Source organism: Echinops telfairi, unplaced genomic scaffold (genome assembly GCF_000313985.2).
Source record: "Echinops telfairi isolate 266 unplaced genomic scaffold, ASM31398v2 ScPeMD7_20;HRSCAF=75, whole genome shotgun sequence".
Taxonomy (NCBI): domain Eukaryota; kingdom Metazoa; phylum Chordata; class Mammalia; order Afrosoricida; family Tenrecidae; genus Echinops; species Echinops telfairi.
The window spans coordinates 8,304,260-8,321,487 of NW_022103917.1; the positions used below are offsets into that span (position 1 = coordinate 8,304,260).

Genomic DNA, 17,228 nt, shown 5'->3' on the forward strand with positions numbered 1-17,228 from the left:
TGTAAGGCTGGAATTGAGGAAAAAGGTGTGGGCTATGGGAAGTGGCATTTAGAGGATATTCCTTATAAACCATGGGGAAGGAGGGGCTAGCCTAGGAGTTTACAGTGTTTGTGCATTTATCGTATTGTCTCTGATAGCAGATGATAGTGTTAGAAATATGGTTATTAGTGGTAGCTATAAGCTGAAATAGAATCATTTTCTAAGGAGAAGTAAAGGAGTGAAATGCAGGGACAAAATGTAAATAAACACGGGGCACGATTGTGGGACAAGTAAGTTAGTTAGCATATTATCGTTTATAAAGTTTGCAGTCCGCATCCTCCTTCGGTGAATAATGTCTGGGGTATTCACAGTTTATCAGTGGCCATCTCAGATAGAACCATTGATCTTTTTTCATCTGCCACAGAAGAGAAAGCAGGAAAACCAGAACTCACAGAAGAAAGTGGTCTACGGGACTCTCCGCAGACACTGTGGCCTTCTCTCCTTTGAGACCAGAGGAACTAGATGGTGCCTGGCTGCAGTTAGCAGCTGCTCTGAGAAAGGTCACAAGAGATGGATTCTGATAGAAGGGAAGAAAAATGTGGAATCGAACTCAGATTTTTTTTTTTTTGATGTCGAGACTTCTTGGTTCAGTTGAGACCAGAGGATTCCCCAAGACTATCGCCCTGAGATATTCCATACACCTAAACCAAAACTGCCCCCTTGAGGTCACCTTTTAGATAAATAGCAGATTGCCTCAGAAAACAAATAATATGTAGCGGTTACCATGAGTGTAGGGGGAAGGTGGGGAGAGAAGGGGGAGAAATGGGAAACTGACTACAATGATCAACGTTTTAACATCTCCCCCCATATCCCACCTCCAGGGGAACGAACAACAGAAATGTGGGCAAAGGGAGAGAGCCGACGGTGTAAGATATGAAAATAATAATAATTTATCAGGGGTCCATGAGGGTGGCAGGGTGGATGAGGGAGGGAAAAAAAGAGGAGCTGATTCCAAGGGCTCAAGCAGAAAGAAAATGGTCTGAAAATTGATGATGGCAATAAATGTACACATGTGCTTGCTACAATTGATGTATGGATTGTTATAAGAGCCACCAATAAAAAGATCTAGTAACTAAAATATAATATGACTAGTGAGTATTTGAAAAAAACCCACAGTGAAACAAACATCTGTGGGAGACCTAATAGTCAACAATTACTCTAAGACAGGGGTTCTCAACCTATGGGTTGTGACCCCTTTGGGGGTCGAATAGCCTTTTCACAGGGGTTGCCGATTCATAACAGTAGCAAAATGACAGTGACGAAGTAGCAATGAAAATAATGTTATGGATGGGGTGTCGCCACAACATGAGGAACTGTATGAAAGGGTTGTGGCATTAGGAAGGTGGAGAACCATTGCCAGACAAAGATGAAAGAAAACATTGAGAATGGAATGGAGGATGTGAACACATTGTGGAAAATGTAACCAATGTCACAGAACAATTTGTGTCAGCATTGCTAAATGGGAACCTGGTTTCCTGTGTAAATTCTTACGGAAAACAGCATTGTTTTAAAGGGGGCAATGGGTATATAAACATGACAAAAATGTTTGTGCACTCTAAACAGAGTTTCCCTTATGATCCCTGCAAGAGGGAAGGATGCCCTTTGGCCACACCCATCCCCACTTCCCCCTTCCCGGCAAGATGAGCAAATACAGAGTTATCACTCGTCTACTCTGAGGAGGTGGGGACATTCATGCCATCAGGTAGTGTTTCTCTTTCTCCAGACTGGGTGAAACCCTCCTTTTAGTTAGGCCTGATGTTCTAGCCTTCCTAAGGCCCCACCTGTGAGAACCAACGCCTCCCTAACTGCCCCAGGGCCCATTCCCGGTCGAGCACCGATGCAGAGGATCACGTGTAGAATCTTTGCTCCCAGCAGAAGGAAAGCACTTCGCATGTCTCCCCAGTGAGCCCCTGAATCAACCAATGGCACCTCTACTCACATCAAAGTGCTCTCATGGGAGAAGGTACTATAAGACGTTTTCTGAGCATAATTTCTGCCTTGGGTTTGAAGCTCATGCTCCAAGCAAGCCCTAGAGTCACGTAGCCGAGCGCGGATGAATCTGTCTACAGGGACTGAAGGGTCGGGCCAGACGTCGAGTTTTAGCCCATTTCTCGTTCTTCTTTCGACAATGATAGATTTCTGATAGATATGGGCTATTTCCTAGGGGCCGTATAGGACAGAGAGGACTTTACAGGAGTAGCAGACGTCCTCTTTCTCATGAGGAGCAGCTGGTGGTTTCAAACTCCTCACCTTGAGGTTAGCAGCTCGCCATGAGTCAGAGTGGACTCGGAGGCAGTGAGTTGGATGGGGGTCATTTGTCATACACAATGCTCTTTAGCAGTTAAGATGAAGAAGCCGCTGGCCTTCGGAGGTGACAAATCCCTTGGTAAGAGGTGACCAGGAAGGGCTCTCTTGACTCCCCATCGGCCTTTCCCAGATCTATTTCCTTATAGCCTAAAGTGGAAGCCCCTAGACGCGGGTTTCAAAGGTAAGCTATTGTTTCCCCTTTAAGTCCTCATCCCCCTTCAGTTCAGCGCAACCAGTCTAGAGGACGATGGCAAGAAGACCCAGCTTGCTTCTCAGGTCTCCACATCATCAATCAAAGACGATAGCAAACTGCCAGAGAGTCGGCGCTCCCCATGATATTCAGTGATGTAACAAACTTCAGACTTCCTCATGGAACATCACAAGGGTTTGCACGATTCCCTCCAAAGACCTCGTCCTCCCCCCAACCCAGCATAGGGCTTTTAGATATTGCAGGACAACAGTAATGTTATCAAATCTTTATTATTCAAAAAATAAATAACAAGATAATCATCAGGTCTCGCTGGAAACAATGGAGACTGCAGATAGATACAAGAGATTTCCTTTAAATATGGTCCCTTCATGATGAGCCGTGGACAGGGCTCGGGGCTGCTGTCCCTGCCCTCCTTCACCTACAGTGGGGGAGACTGGGACGGGGTTGGAATTAGGTAACTGATTAGCAACTACCAGACTCTGTGTGTGAGTGTGTGGAGAGAGAGGTGGGAGTGGGTGGCGACCAAGTATCAGGGTAAGTGGTAGAAACAGGCTTCTCCCCATTTCCCTACCACATCTCCACTGAGAATCAAACACACGGTCCACTGAAAGACATTGCACTCAAGAGAAACAAAATGAAACTTGGCGAATCATTGCTTTGCTCAGCATTCACGCCGTGCGTGAGGATTTTCTCTTTGCGCATGACCTCTAGATGTCTGTACCAGCGGGGCTTCTGCTTTCAAATAGAAGCTCTCATGGAAGCAGGACGTGTTTGGGGTTTTCCCACCCTGCAATTCACTGATTACAGCCCTACGTGCTTGGGGTGTAGTAATAAATAGCTCTCCAGGAGGAAGATCCTAAGGTTATAAATAGGCAGTTCGACAGGGGGTGGTCTTAACTGCTTTGCTGTATTAGGAGGACCGCCTGCGTCAGCTCAGCTGCAGTTTCCCTGGGAAGTTTCGTTGTTCAGAGTTTGAGCAGGCCGAAAGACGTGAAGCCAGTCCCATGGTTCACGAGGCTTGGATCAGTCACATTGACAAATACTGAAGCACCGGGTTGTAATTCAAAAACTCCGCCCAGGTGGATGGTTTGCTGCCCACAAAGTTTGGTGGAACTGTGGGTATTTGTCGCTCTGAGTAAGATTCTCTCGGATTCACTTGGGGACCTCAGGCAGATGCTGGCTATAAACGGCACTTGTCCCAAAGCTCCCTGATTGGCACAGAAGGTGACTTGAGCATAGATATAATAGAATCCTTGTCTTTGAACGGTCAGCTGCTTCTTATATTTGAGCTCTACCAACTTTGTGCTCATCGTGTAATATCCTTTTTCGGCCCACTGTAGAACTGAAATGAAGAAGGGAGAACATTATGGTGAGGGGAAGCATAGCATGTTTCATATTGCAGTAGGAAATAGAGTTCCAAGTGGGATACATAGACAGCTGGAAGATCTGGGTACTGGGAATTTGCAGGGCCCTGCCAGCCCTCCGAAGCATCGGAGAAATCAGCATGGGCTTTAGAGTCCGTTGGAATCTGGTTCCACTTTGGGCTTCATACACGCTTGGGCAAGTCACTAAAGCTCCCTGAACCTCAGTGCCTCATCTGTAGCCAAAGCCAAACAAAAACACCCCGAGCTATTGACTGGATTTGGACTTTCAGTGATCTCATGTGTTTCAGAGAAGAACTGTACTCTATAAGGTTTCAAAGTCTGACTTTGGGGGAAGTAGATTGCCGGGCCTTTCATCACAGGTGCCCCTCGGTGGATTCAAACCACCAACCTCCGTGGTTAGCAGCTGAGCATGCAATCATTTGCACCTTCTGGGGGTGTCCTTTGTATCTGTCACATGGGGCTAATATTCAAGCCTATCTCAGAGACTTGTGGTAGCAGAGAGTACCAGCCATTCTAGCAGCCACCCACAATAGTTAAAACCAATTTTCCCTTGGATAAAAAAAAATGCCCATGCTTTCGAAATTTCTTGCCATAAGTTACACATGCTAAATTATTCAGACAAAATCCTTGTTAATACGAACCTCAACAGATTGCTTGCCTTGCTATCAAAAAGTATAGCGTCTGGGGTCTTAAAGGCTTGAAGGTAATCAAGCGGCCATCAAGCTCAGACGCAACAAAACCCACATGGAAGAAGCACACCAGCCTGTGCAATCACGAGGTGTCGAAGGGATCAGGTATAAGGCATCATCAGGACAAAAAATCTTACCATAGTGAATGATGGGGGGAGTGCGGAGTGGAGACCCAAAGCCTATTAATAGGCCACTGGAGATCCCCTTGCAGAGGGGTCTCGGGGAGGAGATGAGCCAGACAGGGTGCAATGTAGCAACGATGAAAAATACAACTTTCCTCTAGTTCCTAAATGTTTCCTCCCCGCTCCCACTATCATGACACGAATTCTACCTTGCAAGTCTGGCTAGACCAGAGGATGTACACTGGTACAGATAGGAACTGGAAATACAGGGAATCCAGGGCGGACGATCCCTACAGGACCAGTGGTGTGAGTGGTGATACTAGGAGGGTAGAGGGAGAGTGGGTAGGAAAGAGGGAACCGATTACAAGGAACTATATGTGACCTCCTCTCCTTTTGGACAACCGAAAAGTGGGTGAAGGGAGACGTCGGACAGGGCACGATATGACAAAATAACAATTTATAAATTATCAAGGGACCACGAGGGAGGGGGGAGTGGGGAGGGGGGGGGGGGAAAGGAGGACCTAATGTCGGGGGCTTAAGTGGAGAGGAAATGTTTTGAGAATGATGAGGGCAATGAATGTACAAATGCACTTTACTCAATTGATGTATGTATGGATTGTCATAAGAGTTGTATAAGCCCCTAATAAAATGATTAAAAAAAAAAGATTGCTTGCCTTGAATTTTATATTGCTAATGCATTCCTAGTCCACTTAGCTCAGCCTCAGTTTAGAGAAAAGGAGAGACCCCGTTTCTTTTTACCGAGCATGCTGCCACACACCCACAGCAACAACTAAAATTAGGCAAGGAAGTATGAAAATAAACCTGTCATTGCACTGTGGGTTTTGATCTCCCCTTGTAGTGGGTGCCATTGACTTGAAAGGACCTGTGTTCTTGTGGCTAAGCTGAGTACCCACCATCAGTTTGCCATTTTCTCGGCTGAGATGGTGAGTGGGTTCAAAGTGGTTTGTGCACCTGATTGCAAATCTCAGCTCCCACCGAGGTGTATGGAGGTGCAGTGGGGGCGGGGGAGAAGTGAAGTTCGAATGCTTCCTTGAGCCAATTTTTGATTCCTATTAGGTAGTCTTTAACCAATTCGAGTGTGAGACCCTTCCTACTAAAATGCATCCTTTAGGAATAAAGGGGTATCCTGAAAAGTCTGACTTTTGGGGGGCGGGGGTGTGAGGTGGCGCAGACCACTTCAGAAAGGGATGCTTCATCAGGATGTTTTTGACACAGCCACCAATACCCAGCATGTCACTTGGGGACCATTTGATGGAGAATGAAGGGGTTGGAGCCCCATCTTTCAGGCCGTTTGGGAACAGCATGACCCGATGACAATAAGAAACGTTCTCACTTGAACCCCGGGCAGGCTTTCTTACTGCGATGCAGTCTGTAAAATATTCTAGGCACAATGTCTAACAAGGGCCTTTGGGGAGAATCTGAGCCCCCTGAAAAAAATCCAAAGGCAAAAAGAAAATCCCCAACGGGATTCAGGACAAAGAGCCGTGGACAGCTATTTTTTCAGGGAGACTTCTCTGTTGCTGTTAGCCAACCCAAATGTGAAGGTGCCTTGTGGAAGATCACGTTGGAAACGTCAATAAACTTGACGCTGTCCTCTAAGTGTAGTTTTCTGAGAGAGGATGGCTTGTGATCTACACACTACAGTCAAACTGAGCAGTGACACCTTAGCCGATGTGATGCACAGTTGCAACCCTGCAAAGCAGATGAGGCAGGAAACTGCTGCACAAGCAAGCAGGTGGCAGCCACGGTCCTTGACGCCAGTGTGCCAAACTTCCCTCTGACTGATGTCCATCCCAGGATGACGTTGCCATGTGTTCCACCCACCGAAAAGCCGAAACTATCTTGGCGATAAGGTGGCGTCTTGTTCTGTTCTCAGGCCCTCTCTCGCTGCCTGTCTCGCTTTTGTATTCCTTTCCAAACCACTTTGCTGAATTTTTCAAAGACTGCGCTGAGGCTCTAGAACTGCCTTTATGTTGATGGGAGATTTTATGCTCGCGCGTATGTTTCCATCCATTTATCAGATTCTCCAGCACCAGCTATCACATGGTACCGATTTGGGAAGAAAAAAAAAAGATCTAAGGGCTAGACTGATGGCAGAGCATGTATGGAAATAAAATCGTTCCACGTTGAAAAGATCACAGTATGTCATCTGTCGTTACTTCATTGGAAAATCTAACATCCCAGCACCTATTGATCTTTGCAGCATTGGTTTTACCTTTAATTTCCCTGAGGTTGGCCGCAGGGAGGCTGTGGTTAATCACACTGGGATTGGCAGATGGCAGGAAATACCCCTCCTCGAGGCCCATTGACAAGCGGGTGAACCGAGGTTGGGAGGAGGGATGTTTCCAGTCAGGAGGTCACTACCTGTCCTTCCTTTGATGTCGAGCAATGGTCTTTCCACCCAGCAATTCATCATTTGGAAGCAGCCATTGAACAAGAACATAATCAGGACAAGGAGACCGCTTCCCACATCCCTATGTCCCTCAAGTCGCATCTGGGCATTTTAGCTCACTTTGAAGCCAAAGGAGAGCATATGGGAGGTGCAGGGGAAGCCTTGCCAATTGGGTCTCAGAGGAGCAGAGGAGCCTGGGCCGCATTGTTTCAGCACCCCAGCATTCCTCCTTGACCCGCAGACTGCGGTGGGACTCACCGGATGCTGTTTTACTGCTGGCGTCACTTATGACATGAGCTGCAATTCGAGGCTCCTGATCACCTGAAATCACACCCAAAGCAAACGTTCAGGCCAAAATAATACCAAACTGCGCACAGAACTATTTGGTCCAGTCTTATGAATAGACTACGTGAAAGGGAGAATAAACAGGTCTGGAATTGTTTCCACTATGGGAAAGGTTGAGTTTCGACAAATTTCAACCGTCGAGGTGGGTGTTCCCATTGCTCTCAGACTCTTAATAGTCACTTAGTCCTCGATGCCCATGAGCATAGGGTGACACAGACCTAAAACACAGTTTTCATTCAGCATAGTACAGAGTTACATTTGTGAAGAACTCCTATGCATTAGGCATCTTAGTGAGACCTCAGGTCTTGTTTACAGATTCACATAGTTAGTAAGTAAGTTAGTTAGATGCTTCTGGTGTCTGATTCAGACAAGCAACTGGTCAAACTAGTCATTGTAGCCTTCTCTCATGGCACCTTATGTGAACGTGTTGCTTCTTAATTAGATGTGCCAAATTCCAAAGGGCAGAAATATGTGGAAGTTCCTTTCGCCCCCACCTTATGAGCCTAGTACTGGATACTTTATGGATCCTATAAACTGAATTCCCAGTCTGGCTAAGTTTTCCACTGTATTGAAGACTGCTAGGCAGCCTCCACAGAAATGGTTCCCTCAAATTTCACCGTAACTAACACACAACCTGCAGCTAGTGAACATATCGTGCAGTCGGTCGTCTCGAAGGCATCGCCTTCATGGAAAGCTGGTGACCCTTCGCATCCAGCCGAAAAGTGAAGACAAGCTCTGAGTGCTCCCTTTGCCTCAGAAGCAAGATCTGTAATTCTGTATTTCTCTCTCTGTGTGGGGGCTACATCGACAAGGCCAGAGCACCATGCTTTTCCTCTTTCTCTATGTCTTTCTACCAACACCCCTTGATTACCACTCCACCGTCGCCATACTCTGTCGCTAAGATTATTTCAGAAATTACTGTGTTCGGTTTGGAGTACTACCTTCAAAGAGGAAGAGAGCAACGCGAAGGCATTCAGAGACAGAGAAACGAGGAGAGGAATGATCTGGAAAGTGCCATCGGGAGAACATTGGGCACTGATGATGGTAAGCCTGGGGAAGAAAAGGCTCAGAGGACCACACTTAGGATTGTCTTCAATACCTGGGCAGCTGCAGGGTAGGAGACCAACGATCATTTGCTTGCTATCAGCCCAAAGAGCAGAACAAGGCGCAGCAAGTACAGATTACAAGTAGGCAGTGTAGCAACCTTACTACCATCATTACAGCTATCTTTAGGCGAGTCCAACTTCCTTATGGGGTAGAAGTTGCCTCATCCCTAGGCAGCTTCAATCAAAGACCAGGCAGTCAGTGCTACTGGGAAGGGGACTTGTGCTCTGGGGATAATCCTGGGTTGGAAAACCGCCCAGATCTTTCCCACTCTGAGAGTCTATGATGTCAGGAGGAGGGTTGAGAACATTGTCCTAGAAATCACTCCTTGACCCTAGCAACTCCACTTAGCCACTGTTCCTCGTGAAAAAGTCTTATCAGTGAGCACAGGCTGCCACTGCTACCAAATAAGGGCTTTCCTATCGTATTTCCCTCTTTCGGTGGGTGGTATCAGGCTATCTGGTTGCTGTGAACACAGCTTACACAGAAAGGGATCTTTTCACACTTGGTCTTGTCAGCATGAAAGTCTTCATGACTTTATGTACACATGAAGGTTTTCCAAACAACAGGGGCCAGAGAAGGTGTCAATTTGTTTTCCTTCCAGACTTAAAAGTTTCTAGATTCAACACTGGACTATTCAATTATAATCCAACTAAACTTCCTTTCATTTTGTAAGAAATTGGTCAATGGTAACTTACCCTTTTGCATTTCAAACGTTTTTTCTGTCTTCTTTGTCTCTTCATTTAGCATTATGCCCTAAAATAAAAATCATTGCAAAAGATCATTTGGGCAGGTGGGGTTTGAGATGCTAGTCATCATTTGGCGCTTGTCCTTATTGTTTCTGAGGCGGATGACCAGATCCTGTCATGAATTTCATCATACCAACTGGGAGCCTGAGGTGAATCCTGACGCAGAATCCCAGTCTTATGATCTCCATTGCAATGCTTTCTGTAGATCAGAGGCTGGGATCCTGACCCCCTCCTGTGACCTCAACCTTCCTGGTTTTGACAGAGATTGATAAATAATACTGACTTAGAAGATGTTTCAACCCTGGGTTCTGGTATATGGACTATTATTAAACAGAAATCATTGGGTTGTAGCTCTTAGGATAAAAGTGGCCTGAAAGCTCTTAGGAAAAGGTTAAGTTTGATCTCAGGAGAGAACTCCCAGATTATGGAAAGACCTTCCGACATTAAAAAAAAAAAGTTCTTTCCCCTTTTAATGAACTGAAAAGATTGTCTTGTTGCTAGTTGCACCGAATGATCTGTATTTATTTAGAATAATCAGCATTTAGGAAACAGGTCATCTACCAAGGCTGCTGATGTTCAAAGGCCAATGCTTCACACTTACCAAGTGAAGGAAACCTAGAAGGACTTAAAGATGCGAACAGGGGCTGCTATCAAACACAAGTTGCAAGATGAAGGCTATTGCTGCACTCAACTGTTAATCAAAAGGTTAGCGGTTCAAGTTCACCTAGAGGCACTCTGGAAGCCTTGGGGAAGCTCCTCCATTGAGAGTCCTCTGGATCACAGGGCTACTCTGACACACATGTCAACAGCATCTGGAGACACTGGACAGTGAGCTCCCTCAGAGAATCGGAGGCCAAAGTCAAGAACAGAAATGACTAGATCACATTCATAGGCTAGGCTCCCCTCCCGCCATCATTCTGAACCGAAGAGGGGAAGAGAGCAGCATGTTTACATGTTCAGAGAATCAAAGTTCTTGTGCTCCTTCTCAGAGCTGGAGCGAGTCGTCCTCGCTGTTCCTTTTGAGCGTATAGACTCAGCCCCGTTGGCTGCATCTCAAAACGCTCACACGGGCTGCAAAGGCTCAACTTTCCATTCAAGTTGACGCACTGCACTGTGCAAATGCGGCGACAGGAAAATGTGTTCGAGATAAGTAAACAAATGACTATTTCGTGTATGTTCAAAAAATGGAGTGTGATGATCGAGCTTGAGATACTTTTAGGCTAAGTGGGTGCCTTGGTGTCAGGGCTTGGCCGAGGTGAAAATGTGAAGTCAGCAATCCTGCCTTTTATGTGCCCAGCGCTGCCTTTCTGTGAACTTTCCCCTAGCCACACTCCCCGGGGCCTTTTTTTTTTTTTTGGCTTGTTTCATTCCCCACCTCAAAGGAAAGATTTGAAAAAGTTGACATCAGAAAATCTGGGATTCGCGATTTCTCTCGTAGTAGGAACTCTATGAGGGGACCACAGGCTTTGGTGGCAAGATCATTATGGGACAGATTGTTGAGATAGGTGGTGGGTGGCTGGGTGGCTGGATGGTGACTTTCGGTGTAAAATCCCACTGTGCAAAACCTTGTCTCCGCTTCCCCCACCAAAATCTTGAGTCCTAGCTTCCCCCAGACTAACAGTTTGGTGCTCCCTGCTTCAAGAGGCACTGCGTTGCTGGCCATTAATTCCACTGCCATTGAGACTCGTAGCAACCCTATGTAGGAGTTCTCAGGCTGTAAGCTGTCGTGAGAGCAGGTAGTCTCATTGCTTTCCCATGGAACGGCTGGTGCCTCTGCACCGCCAGCTCTCTGGTTAACAGGGCAATGCTTCTGGAAAACACCACCATTCTGAGGGACAGTGAGGAGAAGACTGGACGTTCTGGAAATTGCAAATTGAATGTGATGATTTGTATGATACTCTTCAAGCTCTGTGATGGGAAGGCCCACTGGCAAACTTTTTAGGTGGCTCAAAAAGAAACCCTGCTGACCTTTCCTAAGAACACACAAATCTGGTCAGGGGTTACTCTATCATGGCCCCGTTGTTTGAAACAAACAAATCATAATAATAAACCCCCAAGCGTTATTTTAGAATAAGTCATGTTGGGGAATGGATGATGGAAAGGGAGTCAGGGATTGCAAGGGGATTGGGTAGTTGGAGGATTTTGTGTACACATCGTGAGTACCTTAGGTACAGATGGCATTGACTGAGGTCCCACAGCGGCTACAGTAGAAGGCAAGGGGCCTTCTCTGTCACAGGGAAGGAGGTCACCCAGGCTCATGTTTGAGACGGTCTATCCTTACAGAACGGGACATTTTGGATCGATTACTTTTTAATATACAAGCCTCAGTAGGGAGGCCAAACATTCCCCAGTTTCCATTCTCCAGTCACGGGCAGGTAATTGTGGAAGTTTTATATCTCTGGCATGAAATACAAACATGTAGACTTCTCAGTTCAATGGACAAACTCTCAGGAAGAAAGAGACAAGGAGAAGAAAGAAAACAAAGCCAACTACAGCTCTTATTGCCATGGGAAGGAATTGAAGGCTAGTCACATCCTTACAGAAGGTCAGAGCTGGCAGTGTTCTGTGAGATGACACAGATAATCCCAACTGTCGCCTTTTAGAATGAAGAAAACTCAGCTGGTGGGGCGGGCCAGGGCTGGAGCGGTGTCCCTTACTCTCCCGTTTTAGCTTCGCCCGCAGGGTTTAGAAAGCACAGGATTTGGGGTGAAGTTCACTGCCATGCAGGTGTTGGACCTTTGGAAAAAGTTCTTAGGTTCGTGAAGTGGTCCAGAGATTACCAAAAAAAGAAGAAGAAAACTCATGGCCAGAGAAGTGAAGTCATTTTCCCAGGTCACGTAGTCATGCACATTCAATATGCTATTTTGATCATAAACTGTTATTGTAACATTTTTTGGAGAACATTTAAATGTACAAGCCTTCCCAATACTCTATCATATTGGCCAGAATTCCCAAAGCACCAGAAAAAGCTCAATATTTCCTGAGACTGGCCAGCCAAAAATTTGTAAATAGCAGGTTAGGTACGGGTAATCTGCAACCTAGATTAGTGTAAAGAACCTGAGAACTAGCAGAGGTCTTGAGCCGCATTCGGACACCTGGAGGCAACCCTCTTAGAATCGTCACTCCTGGGTTAAGTTACACTTGGCCGACACGCAAGACCTAATAGATAGTGATTTATCCAGACACCTGCCCACCTGGCACAGAGCTGTGTTCACCGTGGAGTTCAACCTCTTAGATACGACTTCAAGAGGAGTTGAAGTCTAAGAGTATTCGGTTCCTTGTTTCGAGAGGGGAAAGGGCAGAAAGCATTCTTGAAGCTCTGCCTCAGAAAAAATGTCCTAGAGCCCATGGCTGTGGTGAGGTAATACATGTTGTAGATGCACCCTCAGAAAAGGTGTGCAAAATCCTGGTTTTAGGTACCACAATCGCTGCAGTGCCTTTGCACTGTGTACCAGTCTGTTAGGCTAGAAGGCTTTGAACTTGCTCTGCCTCGGTCATGGTTGCCCCCAGAGGGGACGGGGTTCATGAGCAATGGGTATCATGTAGAGTCTGATTTGAGTTTAACTGAGAGGATCCACTGCCTATCCACTGTCCCCTTCCCCACAGCACAGGGGGTGGAAAACCGCCTCATTGTCACGATACCTGAAGTCCCGTCATCACAGAAGCATTGCTTCATAGCTATCTGTCTTCAAGAGTCCCTACTACTCCCAGTCAAGATGAGAACTTAACTTGTGGCCTGTCAAGGCTGGAGGGGAATGGAGACCAGACCATGAGTCCAGAGCGGGGAGTATGGAGGATTGAATGGGGAGATAAAAGAAGTAATCAATAACAACAAGACACCATCCAAAAGCTTGGACCTACTTCATAATGTTGTCCAGAGGCAGGCGCATGCATGTGGGTGTATAGGTGTAAATGGTGCCTAGGAGAGCCCGCTGTTTCCCCCGAGGGTTTTTTATTCTGATCCTGTAGGAACCTGCCTACTTCCAACTTTCCTTTCCCTTGTACCATAGTATTTCGCCTTGGCTTTTGATTTGTTGATACACAGGCACACATCTAGTACAAAGGTTTTCCATTTTTATGTGGTCAGATTTCAGTAGAACTTTTCACTGACACGTTCACCAACAACTGAACCGCTTACCTTGACGAAGCCTTCAAACTGACTTCTAATTTCCTCACAGTTGAGTAAGGACAAGGACCCTTCTCCTTTGGTACATCGCTGTATCATTTTCATGAATACAAAGTCTTCGTGAAGATTCCTTTCCTCGTCTATCTGTTTGTGAAAAAGACAGAGACATGTTGAAATGTAAATCAGTAGGAGAATGTGGCTAATGGTGGCGGCTCCACATTCACTTCTATGGACGTTGCTGTGCCCAGAGCGACCGTATGCACGACAGGACGAAGCACTGCCTGGTCCTGTGTTATCCTCACTGTTCCAGTGATCGAGCCCATTGGGACAGTTTCAGTGTCAATCTTCTTGAGGGCCTTCCTCTCCTTTGCGGCCCTTCTACTTTACCAAACATAATGTCCTTCTCTGGCAGCGGTTCTCAACCTGTGGGTCGCGACCCCTTTGGGGGTCGAACTACCCTCTTGCAGGGGTTGCCCGATTCATTACAGTAGCAAAATAACAGTGATGAAGTAGCAACGAAAATAATTTTATGGTTGGGGGTTCACCACAACACGAGGAACTATATGAAAGGGTTGCGGCCTGAGGAAGGCTGAGAACCACTGCTCTATGGTTACTGGAGAATTGTAAGCCCCCAAATCAAACCACTGCCATCCACTGCCATCAAGTAGATGCCGACTCCTAGCAACTCCATGGTGGATAGAACTGTCCCTGCGAGTTACAAAGATTGTAATTTCTTTATGGGAGTAGAAAGCCCCATCTTTTTCCCTCAGAGGGCTGGTGGTTTTGAGATGCTGACCTGAGGTTAACAGCCCATCGCAGCACCACTACGTCACCAGGGTTCCATAGGAGAACATGGGGGGGGGGTGTGTGTTTAAATGAGAAATAACAGATTATTATGCTGGATAATTGTTATTTTTTCCAGTTTTCAACATCTACAGACACAAGATATTAAAATGTCATTTTATTTGAAACCCCAGGTAGAAATTAGTTATTGTAATAAAATTTTATTTCACTGTACACATTTTTTCCAGTGACGGTACCTAACAATAACGGCAACCTAGTTGCAATATTCAATAAGTGTCGTATCTCCCAGGACTCCATTAATGATTGATCATTATATACTATACACATCCTATAATATACTTCTCTGCGGGTCTTATTTGCCTATTTTAATTTTGTTTGTGATGTCGTGGTTGGGAAAAAGAAGTTAACTGCAATGCCTGTCAACTCAAGTTCTAATTCTCTCTTTCTTCTAGACCATTATTTTGCACAGAATACATTTGCATTTCTAAAAAGAAATTATTATCTCAAGTGTAAACAAGACATTGTGTTTTCCAACGTCTTAATTAATTGTATGGAATTCATCTGTGTAGTCACCCAATTCTGTATAATTTTGTCTTCATATTAGATTTTCAGATTCAAAGTCAAATGCAGCTCTTCTCTGCTCCAAGACTAGGGATTGACGCCACAGCAATGGGCTTTGCATGGCTCCATTCGCCTTGGCGGAGCCCCGGAGGTGGAGGGGCTCCGGTTAAGATGTTCAGCGGCTAACTGAAGGGTCAGCGGTTTAAACCCAACAGCCACTTCAAGGGAGAACGATGAGGCAGTCTGCTCCGGGAAAGACTGACAGCCTCGGCAAGCCTTTGGGTCACGGTCAGTTCTGCTCTGTTCCCACAGGATTACTGTAAGTCGGAGCTGCCCGCAGCTGCAATAGGCTTGTTTTGTTTGGGAGCACAATACAAGTTGCCCAAACATCTCGGAGACAATGCAGTCATTCCCACAGTGTCTACATCCAGAGTTCCCAGCTGATAGCTGATCCAAGATCTCTTGTTTACCATTGACTGAGGGTTTGTTAACACCGCAATCATGCCTCGCAGTGGACATGGACGAACACAGTGGAAGCAGGGCACATCGTCAAGGTTTTTTGTTCTCACCACGCGAAACCGCCTGCTGAGTGACGCTACAATTGTGTCCCTTAAGTAACTCCAACCATTTAATAATGCAACTGAGTAGCTGGCGACTCCAAGTAGCATTTGAAGAGTTGTACAAAGAACACGGCTCTCACTAAAGGACTGCAAATTCTACGACTTACCCGTGTCTATACTGATCTGAGGTGCTAGGGCACTTCAGATCAAATTGGTGCTCTCCTTTCCGACTTGGAAATTTCAAAGGAAAAAAACCGTGTCTCTGTTTTTAACTTTTTCCTTTGTAAGCCAAACCTTAGCAAGTCATCATCATTCATGCCTCTGCAGTACTTACGGTCTGCAGGCACTGTCCTAAGTTATTTCTCTGGCTAGGCCAATTTAACCTCTGGGGTGGTTACCATTATTGTCCCCATTTCTCAGATGTGGAAACCGAGGCACACAAATGTAACTTGGCCAGAATCACTGAGCTGGTAGGAAGAGGGATACGATTTCAACCCAGGCATTCTGCCTCCAGAGCCCAAACTCTTAACCTGAGACACGAATGTGACATTGTCCTGAATAGATAACCAATCTTATGCCACAGAAACCGTTTATCTCTTTGGGTTTCTACCATTGTCCACCATTTGATAGAAATGAGACCAAGCGGCAGAAATCAGTAAGAACCCCACATTTGGTTAAGAAAAGGCTTGTGGTTCATCTTACCTTGTCCAACCTTCTGTGAAGATACACAGCAAAAAATGCCGACCCAATCATCTGGGCGATAAGAAAAACAGTCAGTAAATACATGAAAATTTTCATGCCGACAGGAGGTCCAGTGGCCACAGAGCGGGGAGAAGGTTGACTGTACGTTTCTATCATGCTTTGTTAGAGTTGAAATGGTGTCTTCTGGCTGCGCAGGTGGCAGAGGCAGCATGAGAAGACTGTCAAAGTGGCCACCTTACTCAGGATTAGTTAAGAGCGCACAATCGTTGCAGCCCACACTTCCTGGAAAATGTGCTTCGTAGTCTTCTCTCCCGTCAAAAAACGTTACGTAAAGGGTTTTTTTTTTTTTTTTTTGGTTATACTCATATCATTCACTTCCAGGCTTTCCCTTTTGCTTCTTCTTCCATATATTCATTCTTGCCTAGAACTGTCATAGACCTCGCAACAGACAATGGCAGTATTTTCCTATCACTGTCTAACTTTTTTGAGGGCTCGCCAGTTTCAAGGAAAGTGAGAAATTAATCCACCAGCAACAGACCTATTTCAATTTCAATCTGACTAATATAAAGTGGGAACCTGGTAGATGGGGACAGAAACAAATGTCAACAAAAGTTTGGATTGAGTTCATGACTGGGATGCCACTAATGAATTTTCTTTTCGCAAGTGAGACTTTGAAGACTTTATTGCTTAACTATTTTAATTCAATGAACTCCCAGTAGCTTTTCAGGTCATGTCTAGATGGTGTAGAACAAAGATAGAAGGATTGACACATGGCTGATAGTTTTAGGCAGGAAAGATAAGCCAAGAAAAATACACAGGCCAAGAGAAGTAGAAAACAAACTAGAATTCTGAAATGGAGAAGAAAGGGGGGACATTAGCCTGGCCACCTGGTACCAATGCACCCGATAACTGCTGATACCAATGTAATGGTTGAGAACAGGGAACATGGGCTGCAGTAAAGAGCCTTGAATTCTAGTCTTTCGCTACGAACCTTCGGAAATCGCTTCACCTCTCTGGGTCTCAATTTCCTCCTGTCCGACGAGGATGATGGCACCTGCTTTGTCTTTCCTATAGGTTGCTGTGAGCATTGACCAAAGAGTTTGAAAAGTCT

At 45.8% G+C, this 17,228-nt stretch overlaps 1 protein-coding gene across 1 annotated transcript; it reads right to left on the reverse strand.

Annotated features, from left to right (window-relative positions):
* Window positions 1-3,522: 3,522 nt before the first annotated feature.
* Window positions 3,523-16,273, reverse strand: CD40LG (CD40 ligand). The gene is made up of 5 exons (XM_004713369.1): window positions 16,118-16,273; window positions 13,503-13,634; window positions 9,314-9,371; window positions 7,425-7,487; window positions 3,523-3,899 (listed from the first exon to the last, which is right to left on the reverse strand). Exons 1-5 carry the CDS (start codon window positions 16,271-16,273, stop codon window positions 3,523-3,525), a joined length of 786 nt encoding a protein of 261 aa, XP_004713426.1.
* Window positions 16,274-17,228: the final 955 nt, after the last annotated feature.

Excerpts from the sequence above, each read along its gene's own strand:
- CD40LG (XM_004713369.1), bottom strand. The coding sequence starts at position 16,273 with ATGATAGAAACGTACAGTCAACCTTCTCCCCGCTCTGTGGCCACTGGA. Across the intron at positions 9,372-13,502 it reads AGTTTGAAGGCTTCGTCAAG|GGCATAATGCTAAATGAAGA; the intron begins GTAAGCGGTTCA and ends TTTTTATTTTAG. Across the intron at positions 3,900-7,424 it reads CAGCAGTAAAACAGCATCCG|TTCTACAGTGGGCCGAAAAA; the intron begins GTGAGTCCCACC and ends TCTTCATTTCAG.